Below are 9,953 nucleotides of genomic sequence, written 5' to 3' on the forward strand. Positions count from 1 at the left end.
CTCCATTAGATGCCAAGAGCCAACTCATCAAGCAACCGGCACGAGTTCTCACAGTACAGGCGGTGCTCTCCAGATGAGCCCCAGACATGGGGCTTCCTTCATGCGAAACAATTAAAAAAAAAATGAAATCCACGGCCACATTCCTAAGACAGATGCCCTGGCCGGGCTCAGGAGATGGCCCACCATCAGCAGGCCACGACCCGGGTCCTGCGGTGACTCGTGAGGACTCTGTTATCTGCTTCCCGAGGTCTCACTTGCATAGGTGCCATGACCCCACAAGCTCGGGTCCCGTTTCAGACACCATCTCAGGGAAGCAAAAGAACGAGGGTCCACTGGAACGGGTCCTGAAGCTACAGCCAGCCTCAAAAGGAGTATCGTATTCTATCCTTACGAGGCTTTCAGCCCCATTACAGACCGATCAACCCCCACGGCTCTACGGCTACGTCGGGACTTGAAGTAGAGACGAGGTGACCCAGGCACGAGCCAGAATCAGTCCTTCCTGACTCAGCCTGATGCTCCACCATCACCCAGCAGAGGACGAGGAATCACATAAAATGGACTTGTTCTTAACCACTACCGGAATCTGCAGAGACACAGAGACAAGGCAGAGGGAAGTGGGCTCCCACAGAAGTGATGCCGGGCACTGGCTGGGACACCGGGATGCAGACGCAGCTGCTGGACAAGGGCCCAGAGCAGGTATGTGGCCCCTCCATGCACTGCCAGGCCTTCCTGGGCTCTGGGCACAGCGTAATTTCCTTCTATGGGGTTCCTTCTGGATCTAGGATTCCCAGGTCTCAGGGGTTAGGTGTGTACCTGTTCCCACATGTGCAAAGATGCCCAAAGCCCGTGAGGCAGCCCCATCACTGGGGCAGCCCTGCTCCCTCAGCCTCTTCTGACTGCAGGGCCTCCAGTGTGGCACCTGCCCCCATGTCAGACAGTGGACTTCAAACTTCTGGTCCACAATCCTTCTGCCTCTGCTGCCCGTGGGTGATGCTGGCCAGGACGAGAGATGGTGAGAAGCGGACAGTAATCAAACGTGTCCACCTGGATCACTTTTTCACACTAAGGCAGTAATTAAACAGAACTTAAACGACATTCGTGGGCCTGCATCAGTGTGAAAAGAGGCAAGAGTCTTCTGGGTGGCACAGTGGGGCCCCTTGCTCTGCTGCCGCTATCACAACGTACCTGAAAGAAGCTTATGGAATTACACCACTCTTAGCTGTTTCATTTGGATGACACTCCAAACCTAACTTTTTCCCCTAAATAATTTCATTCTGAAGGAGGCATTTGAAAGACTAGAGTTTTCCTCTTGCTTCTTAGGTAGGTTTTAAGGTCAAAACCACAAAGAAGCTTCAGGAGGCTATTCCAGTTTCCCAAACTGTGCAACCGAGAACCCTGGGTCTGCGGAAAGCCAATAGGCAGGACGGGAGACAAAGGTCCTTTCTGTCACGTGAGTTGGGATGTGCTGTGTTAAACAAAAATTAATCAGGTATTCTACCCAGCTCAATGTGCTAACGCACGGTGTGGACTTCCAAGAGAAAGGCCGCGCTCAGCAGAACAAGCTGTGACCAGGCAGCACTCCTCTCACGAAGCAGCACGTGGCGGCTGGCCACGGGTCACCTAAGAGCTGACCAGCAGAACCCCACCAAGGCACACGACGTGAGAAGGAAACCACCGGTCAGGGGGCTCAAGAGTGCACAAGCTCAACCCTACCTGGTAATAGTGGGGGGCGGCGCGAGGATCCGGCGGGTGCGGTGAGGGGTACGGGGGCTGGTAGCCATCGTACAGGGACCTGTAATAGTAATAGGACGCCAAGTCTGGAGGCGGCGGCTGCAGCCACTGCTGGTCAGGCCGTGCGGCCGCCTGGCTTGAGCTGGTCGATGCGACGGACGCGCTGGACGACCGAGGTGGGCGGGGCAGCAGCTGCTGGCCCACGTCAGCTAGAGCCGGGCTTGCAGGTGGATGGGCTGGGCCTGGGGGCTGTCCTCGCCCTGGTGGCCCTCCTGGGTTTGAAGGCTCTGGAAGTGCTGCTTTGGGGCCCTGGGGAGGGGGAGGGGGAGGGGGAGGGCCCGTCTCCTGCTGGGCTCTCTCTGGGCCATGCTGGTCCTGAGCAGCTTTCGTCACCTGTTGGTAGAAACGGTCTGGGGTATGCGCCCCAGGTCCGCGCGGTCTATGACTGGAGATGGTTTGCTGGCAAGAAGCTGGGCTATCAGCTTGGGCCGGGCTATACATTCCTACAGGATTTTCCAAAGTCCGACTGAATGTAAAGTCTAGGGCTCCCGAAGCTTCATCCCGACTGCCGGAGTGATTTGCCTTATTACTATCAGGTACCGAGGTATTGTTTGCAGGTGGAACTAACATCACGCCTGTGCTTCCGGCAGGACTGGTCACTAACTCGGGAAGAATGCTCTCTGCTTTATGAATCTTTTGACTTTCCGGAAGCAAGTTCTTTGGAACTGGATGACATGGTTGTTGAACCAGTAAATTAGCAGGCTGGCTAGAAACCATTTCCGAGGTACCACAAACTTGTGGGAAATTACTCTGGGCAAGGTGGTTAGGCAGAGGCGAGCAGGTGAGAGAGCCAGCTGGAGTCCCAGACAAAGGAGCGTTTTCTCCAGAATCACCCCCAGCAGCCTGGCTGCTTACTGTGGGCTTATCTGCCACCAAAGAATCTCTCCAGGACTGATTCTTCTCATTAGGATTCAATGAGGACACAGAAAAATTAACTGGCTGAGCCAGATTATAGCTGTGATCAGGCTGGGCGATCAAGACTGGCTGATTCTGCAAAGACTCGGCGGGTGGGGAGGACAGCAGACTGGCATATCCGGGACCTGCCTGGGATGGGAGGGCCTCCTCTTCGCCCATTTGGGGAGGATTCTCGAGATTCTCGGAAGCACCAATGCCGTCCCCGCTCTGCACGGTGGGGCCGGGGCCCGGCTGCCGGGACTGCTGGCCGCACACCCCCTCGTCTGGAGGCTGGATCACTTCAGATGGCGGAGGTTTCGCGGGCACGTGAAGTGCCGGGGCGGCTGGGGCCAGGAGGACATTGCCTCCAAAATCTGGCAGCTCGTTCTGCGCCCACAGAGTCGTGGCTGGGCTCTCACACTTCACAGCCCCCTGCGCCCTGGTCAAGGGCCTCTTCTCAGGCACGGGGAGCACAGCTTCCAAGGGCGGCCCCGCGGCGTGCAGAAGCCCGGGACTGGCCTCCGCGGGTGTGGTGAGAGGTGGAGCACAGACCCGGGGCAGGAAGAGGGTCTCCATGTTGTCGGGGGGCTGCTCCAGGTTGCCAGGGGAGGCGTCGGGCGCGGCAGCGGCCGCTCTGTGCTGCTTCTGGTGGGCGCTGGACCCCCTCACCTCGCCCACCACGCTGGCGCGGTCTGCCTCGACTGGCTTTACTCCAGTGAAGTGCGATTTCACTGGTTCAAAAGAACTATTTGCACTCGTCTGAAATATTCCCGTAGGTTTTGGGGGGCTCGGGGCCGAGGGCTGGGGCAGGCTGCCACGGTAGCTCTGGCTCACAGTGTTCTTGTCTGTCTCGCCTCCCACAGGAGAAGAATCGATCTGCTTAAAAAACCTCCCCGGAGCCTCATGTTCAGGTTTTCCAACCTCCTGCTGAATGAACGTGCCCCCCGAGTCGTGGGGCCTGGCTGCACCGGGAAGACCCCGGGGGCTCTGGCTGCTGTAACTGGAAGACACGCTCTCAGCCCGCGCAAGCTGCGCCGTCGCACCTGGGGCCTCGAGATTAGGGCTCCCGCCTCCAGCGTGGCCCACGGCACTGAGCCTGGGGACAGCCGGCCCGGGAAGGGGCCCGTATCTGAGCTGAGCGCTTGGGGAGGAAGGGTCTGCGCTTAGGGGCTCACTTGGCAGAACTTCCTGGTTCTGAATGAACTCTAAGTTCTCGACGTTCTCGTACCGCGGGCCACCAGCACCGTGAGTCCCCGCACGTGCTGTGTCACCCCACATGTCAACAGCGGCAGCGTTAGTGGTTGCTTTGTCGTGTCGGATGCCTGCAGACTGAGAAAAGTAAGGCTGTGGGTCTCCTCCCTGCTGCGTGGGTTCGCTGCTGGAACCTTTGAGAAAGGCCTGATAAACGCCTCCTGCCCCCATGTGTGCAGGAGGCTGGCCGAGGCCCGGGCCGGGGGAGAAACCATCAAAGTCAGACTGACCGGCAGAGACTGCTTTTTCAGATGTGAGGTTTTCTTCGTTCTCTGTCTCTCCTCCTTTGAAAAACGTGGAGAGCGCTCCCGAGCCCGCTTCCGGCAGGGTCCAGCTGCTCCCGGCACCCAGGGGGTTGTGCGAGTGGCTTTCTGGGCTGTTTCCCTGAGCGAGGGGGTTAATGAGAGCCAGGTCTGACAACTGCTCTCTATTCACTCCTGGACTCAACCTGAACTCCTGGCCCGCCCGAGCGTTCCCAACTCTGGAATTCTGCCTGAATGCATTTTCTGGATCAAAGCTATTTGCTGAGTGGTTTCCACTTTGCAGGTAGACTGCCTCATTTCTCCCGTCACTGGCCGAGGGTCCCGGTAAAGACACCAGGGGGCCGTGTTGCTCGTGGCCAGGACCCTGACGGGGGTTGGACGGAGCGGGAAAGTGGGCAGCGCTGGAGGCGTGGCACACCGTGTTCTGCACAGGTCCCTCAGGGCAGGGCCGGTAATGCTGCCCCGAGGGCTGCGGGCCTCCCTGCACCGGCCCCCACTGCCCGGGCGTCTGCTGACGAGGCTGAGGGAGGAAAGGGGGCGCTGCTGGTATCGCGGTGCCGTCGTGCAGGCTCGGCCTGCTCAGGGGTCTGTCGGGCCGTGGCGTGTTCGCCTGTGGATGGCCCACACGACAGCTGTCAGGACCCACTCCTGGAATGTACTGAGGAGGATACGGCGGGGTCTGAACTTCAGGCTCCGGGCCGGGAGCGACCTCGACCCTCCTGTTCACCTCGGGCCCAGGAGGTGCCGAGGGGCTCAGTACGCCGGGAAACGGGCTGGCATCTGACCTGGGCTGCAACGGAGGGGCCGGCAGAGGCTCGCAGGGTCCTTGGGAGCTATCCCCGGCATTTGTGTGTGGCCCAGGCAGACCAGCACGCTGAAGAGACAATGGTGGGGCTGGGCCTTGCACAACGAGCGGGCTGCTTTTAGACGCACTGCCCAATGATGTGTTTTGGAGCGCCTGTCTACTAAAAGCAAACGGGTCCGTCACCGGCTGCAGTGGGCAGGTTATCGGGGCCACCGGTGCATTACTGTTGGCCTGTCTCCTGTACGGGCTGTTGGACCAGAACATGTTCTGAGGACTCCCGGACGGAGGCGGCCGGACCACGCCAGACGGGACAGCCTGGGGTGGAGGTTGCATGATCCAGCTCCCGCACAATGAGATGCTGCTTACAGGAAGAAGCAGGATCGAGGTGTTCCTTACTTTGAACTGAAAAAGAAAAAGAGAAAGAAAAAGAGTTAATACATAAAATCCACGTATTCAAAGCCCTGGCTGCAATCAGGAAAACTAAGAAAGAAGAAAAAGGCTGCAAACGCTTTTGCATCACGCAGTCCTGAGGGATACACCTCTCCTGCCTCCACGCCCGTGAGAACTGCTGTCCTGGGCATTTCGGGAGGGAGGACCCGGGGTGACAGCATGGCCGGGACGCAGAAGCTGGCTGCGCCTGGGCCGGCCGAGTGCCTTGAGATGACTCGCTGACCTTCGCCGAGATTCGGTTATGTACCCCAGCTACGCACCCACGGGCAACGCCCACCGCCTCCACGATGCCCTCAGCAAGCTGGCAGGGACCAAGCAGAAGCTAACGCCTGTCACACCAGGTACGCAGTCCCTCCACATTTTCCTGTAAATTATCGCAGGCCAAGAAAAAGCCAACTCCTCTATTAAGACTGCATGTCATACTTTTCATACAGGTGAGTTCTAAATCTTGAAAGGAAAACAAAACTTAAAAATTTGCTCCTCTGTTTTCTTTAATGAAAGAGCATTACAGAGTAATATAAGCTGCAAAATGAACATCTAAAATGTATTCACCTAAAATGCCTCGTATCCCACCCTGTAAAAGGTCTCATTTTCTGCACCGTGACTGGTTGGCACACCACTAGCAAAACAAGCTGCCTCCGATAACCAGAGTTGTAACAACTATGCACCCGTAAACGCTTTATAGAAAACAAGGGGGTAGAAAACCTCTTTACAGCGTTTTTCGTTGTTGTTTGTTTTTTACTAAAACACACTAAGTATAATTTTGAATAGTTAACCTGCACTTTTGAGACAAAAATCCAAGCATGGTCTCTTTACAAAATCCTCCTTTGTATGTCAGTCCTTCTCCCCAGAACAACCTTCCAAACAGATTAAGTGGAGCCCATCACAGAAAAATGTCAACAACAAAGGAAGAAATGATAGGACTCCTGAGTTTAACACACACATTTCTGCAGGTGTACAACGTTTCTGTACTTGGGAATCTTTCTGATACTCAGACGAAAGAAAAAGTGCATAAACGTATATTGAGTAAAGTTATTTACAAATGAAAGTTCCTATTCCCATCTGACAACGAGTCCTATGAATCTATGAATCCATTACTATTACTGCCCGCACACACTCTCGTCCCAGGCCAACAGGGAACCCTTTCTGACAGACAAGCACTTTGAAACTCACTCAAATTTAATGGAATTAAATACATGAGGAACAGCATCAGAGACTTCATTTGGTTCTAAGCTGTCATTTTAAAACAAAGAACGTGTGCAGCTCAGCTTTATACGGAGCAAGGGGAGGAGAAGCAGAGCCTCTTCCTCTTATCTGTGAAACAGACGCATCTTATAGGACATGACATCCTCCTTGTAAGGCTTCAGCAGGAGACCCTCAACCACACTAAACAGCATATATTAAAAAAGAAAGAATCACACACACACACACACACACACACAGAGAACAGGTCCAGAGGATTTATTCCCCAGGTGTCACTGAGAGCCAGACTGGGCGTCAGCTGAGTGGCTCAGCCACAACCACTGCTCCTTCTGTGACCCAATTTCTTCACCTATAAAGTGAGAAATGAAATGATGGTTTCAAAGTCCCTTCTGGGTTTAATCTTATGAAATTCTATTCACAGTGGATTTTGGGAGGCCCAAATCCCTATGGCTGTTTAACAGGGAAATCTTACCAGAATCTACATTTCACATAACATTTATACTTAAGATGTTTTCCTTGCAGAAACTTCCTTAAAATTATTTTCTCAACTCCTGGATTAAGAATCGTTTTATAAGCAAACACTATCACTTCCCTACAGAGCAGCTTCCCCTTCTCTCCCCGACAACTGGGAGCTTTTTAGCAATATACCGATTTTATTTGGAACAACCTTCTGACTTGAACATTATTCTTTTGTTTTTTTTATATTCACCAGCAGAAAAACAATGCAAGGGCATATCATTTATCTTTTGACTACAGAGAATTTTATGCTGTCTAGTAAGTCATCCTGTAGCCTCAAGTCACCTAACTTTAAAAAAGGCAGACTGCTTCAAAGAAACCAGCTGACCTTCCTAAAGATGCATTATTCATGACCCCAGCTCTTCAATTAAGCTGCCTTGGATCTATGTGAAATAAACACAACCTGTTTCGAAATAAATTCCTGGCTACTGAACTGAGATACTGAAGGCACACTCCTCTCCTGCCAGGGCCGTCGCCTCAAGCATAAGTGTGTAAACCAACCGGAGTGTCAGGAAGCACCTGGGAGTCTATGCTCTGCCCACAATCTCCCTCACGGCAACTGCTAAGCGACGTACCTATCAGACTAGGGGACACCGGACACAAAGACAGCACAGACTCCAACTTTTCTAAGTACAGACTCATACACATTTAGATGTTAAAGAAGGGAGTGTCTAAACACTGCAAAAAATGACAAGGAGGAAAAAGGACACTCGGAAAAGATGTTTACAGAAGCAAGAAGGAACCACATTAAAATCTGCACACCTACCCTGGAGAAAACTTTCCGTACAATTCTGAGACTTACTGCAGTAACTGCTCTTAAGGGTGTATGAGTCACAAAGAACAAGAAAGAATTGATTTTTTGGGGCTCTTACTGTATCTTTCTAAGATAACACCTGGAACCCTAAGAAAGGGCACGGGGGGGAGAAAACTGCAGGAAGGCAGGCTGTGCTGAAACCTGCAAAAGTATCAACCTAGGAACAACTGTCTGTGACTCAGTTTGCTTCTTGCCATATCCGGGGATGGGAAATACCTCTCTGGTTAACATCTGCATCATATGTATTTAAAACAAAATCTTAATAAGCAACTCACAATCTCCAAACCATTTAAAACTTTTCGGGTAAAGCAGCAACAGCTGATTTTAAATGGCTGTGTCATGTCCAGACGCTCTCCTGTAATACTTTCTTCACAAAAAGGGCAGGCCGGCTTACACATTCCTCTGCCCCTTGATATAAAACACAGCGCTCGACCTCGGTTGCAACATCTTGGTCACCTCGCCCCATTACCAACAGACGCAACAAGGCTGTTCTTTGGTTCAAACGTCAATCTACCTCATCGCCCGCACGGCTCAGCAGAAACCTTTCAACCAATGAACACAAAACTTCAGAACCTTCGAAGCAAAGGGCAAGCTAAACTGTTAAAAAAATTTCCTAAATGCTTCTACTCCTTAAAAAGTTGCAGGTCTGGCTTTTCTTCCAGCCTTTCCAACACAACCCCACACCGAGGCCACCACGGCTAGTGTCCACTCAGCTGACCCGACAGCCCGTGCAGGTGGAGGCCACGTCGGCCTGAGCGGGCAGGTAACCAAGGGGTCTGCCCGACCCTCCCAGCCCGCAGGCCCCCGCCCGACCGCCGGCGGCTCCCAGGAGACCCGCCGTCCGCTCCGGGCTGGGCCCGGCCCGGCCGCCGCCCTCCGCCCAGACCCCGGCCCTCACCGGCGCGCCGCAGGGCGGCCCAGGCCCACTCCGGCTACCGCCCGGCCCCTCCGCGACCGGCTCCCGCCCCTCAGGAGCCGCGTGCGGAGTACGGCGCGGCGGTTACGACAAGCGCAGACACTGCAGCCGCAGCAGCCATCTTGGCACATCCGGCTCCGGTCCCCGCGGCCACCGCGCCGCCGACGTGTCCGGCAGCGACGTCAGCGCGCGCCGCGCCCCTCGCAGGGGCCCTCGTGACACTCCGCCCCGCCCCTGGCCCCGCCCCCGCCCGCATCCCGTCTTTTACTGCCCATCCATTGGTCCCGCCCCTCGCCCACCTGCCCGGTCGGGCGCGCGAGGACCGCCCTGGGGCGTCGTCCGAGTTATGCCGGCTCTTTCTCCCCGTCTCTTCTGGCTTAGGATGTGAGAAGAGTCGGGATTCTTCAAGAAGACCGAAAGGAAGAATCAGTCTTGAACGCCTGACGCCAGCAGGTGCACCGACCGAGAACGGTTACCCGGCTGAGCCGAGAACCCTAGCAGCACTCTGGCGCAGGCGCGTTCCTCCCATTCTGCCGTTGGACTCTTCGAAGGGAAACGGGCGGAAGACGACCGCACATGCGCCGGCAGCCCCTGCGAACTGCGCGTGCGCGCCTCGCGGCGGCCCGCGAGTTGCCTAGTTACGGCCACTGACGGCTCCGGGTTCCAGTTCTGCCCGGGAAGTTCGGCTCCGTCCACGTCTAGCTCTCGGAAAGCAGTGCCCATGTGCTCCGCACAGAACCCTGGAAGGGACAGACGCCGCCGGCCCCCAGTCCACAGGCCCCGTCGAAGCCCCACTTGCCGCCCAGGCTCCCGCTTCGGGGGTCGTCCTGTCCGCCTGCAGCGCCCAGTCGCACCGTCCCGCCTCGCCTCGCCCAGGCCCGGCCTCCTCCCCGGCTCGGCCGTCGCCTTCCCCGGGCACACACTTCGTCCGGCCCTTTCCCTCCCCGCCCCCTTCGCCACCGGCGCTGGCCGCGCAGTCCCCGGCCCCTCTTTTGTCTGCCCTAAGCCCCCTCGAGGCCCCTGACTCTTCTTCCCGTGAGCAGCGGTTCC

The 9,953-nt window shown here is 55.6% G+C and overlaps 1 protein-coding gene across 7 annotated transcripts in view; it reads right to left on the reverse strand.

Moving 5' to 3' along the window:
- The window catches only part of SEC16A (SEC16 homolog A, endoplasmic reticulum export factor), a 32,686-nt gene extending 23,239 nt beyond the window's left edge, over positions 1 to 9,447 (reverse strand). For 2 of the 7 annotated variants that reach the window (XM_089914012.1, XM_030761556.2), the window contains exons 1-2: positions 8,263 to 8,764; positions 1,714 to 5,406 (exon numbers count right to left, since the gene is read on the reverse strand). In XM_089914012.1, the coding sequence (XP_089770138.1) occupies positions 1,714 to 5,406; positions 8,263 to 8,385 (3,816 nt within the window). In that variant the 5' untranslated portion in view covers positions 8,386 to 8,764. Of the gene's footprint in view, positions 1 to 1,713; positions 5,407 to 8,262; positions 8,766 to 8,885; positions 9,074 to 9,202 lie in introns of those variants that run through there. The other 5 variants (XM_089914011.1, XM_089914010.1, XM_022578163.3 and 2 more) reach the window with 4 other exon arrangements.
- Positions 9,448 to 9,953: the final 506 nt, after the last annotated feature.

This window comes from Delphinapterus leucas, chromosome 6 (assembly GCF_059928025.1).
Source record: "Delphinapterus leucas isolate spDelLeu-1000000601 "Yukka" chromosome 6, BTC_Dleu_Yukka2, whole genome shotgun sequence".
NCBI classification, from domain to species: domain Eukaryota; kingdom Metazoa; phylum Chordata; class Mammalia; order Artiodactyla; family Monodontidae; genus Delphinapterus; species Delphinapterus leucas.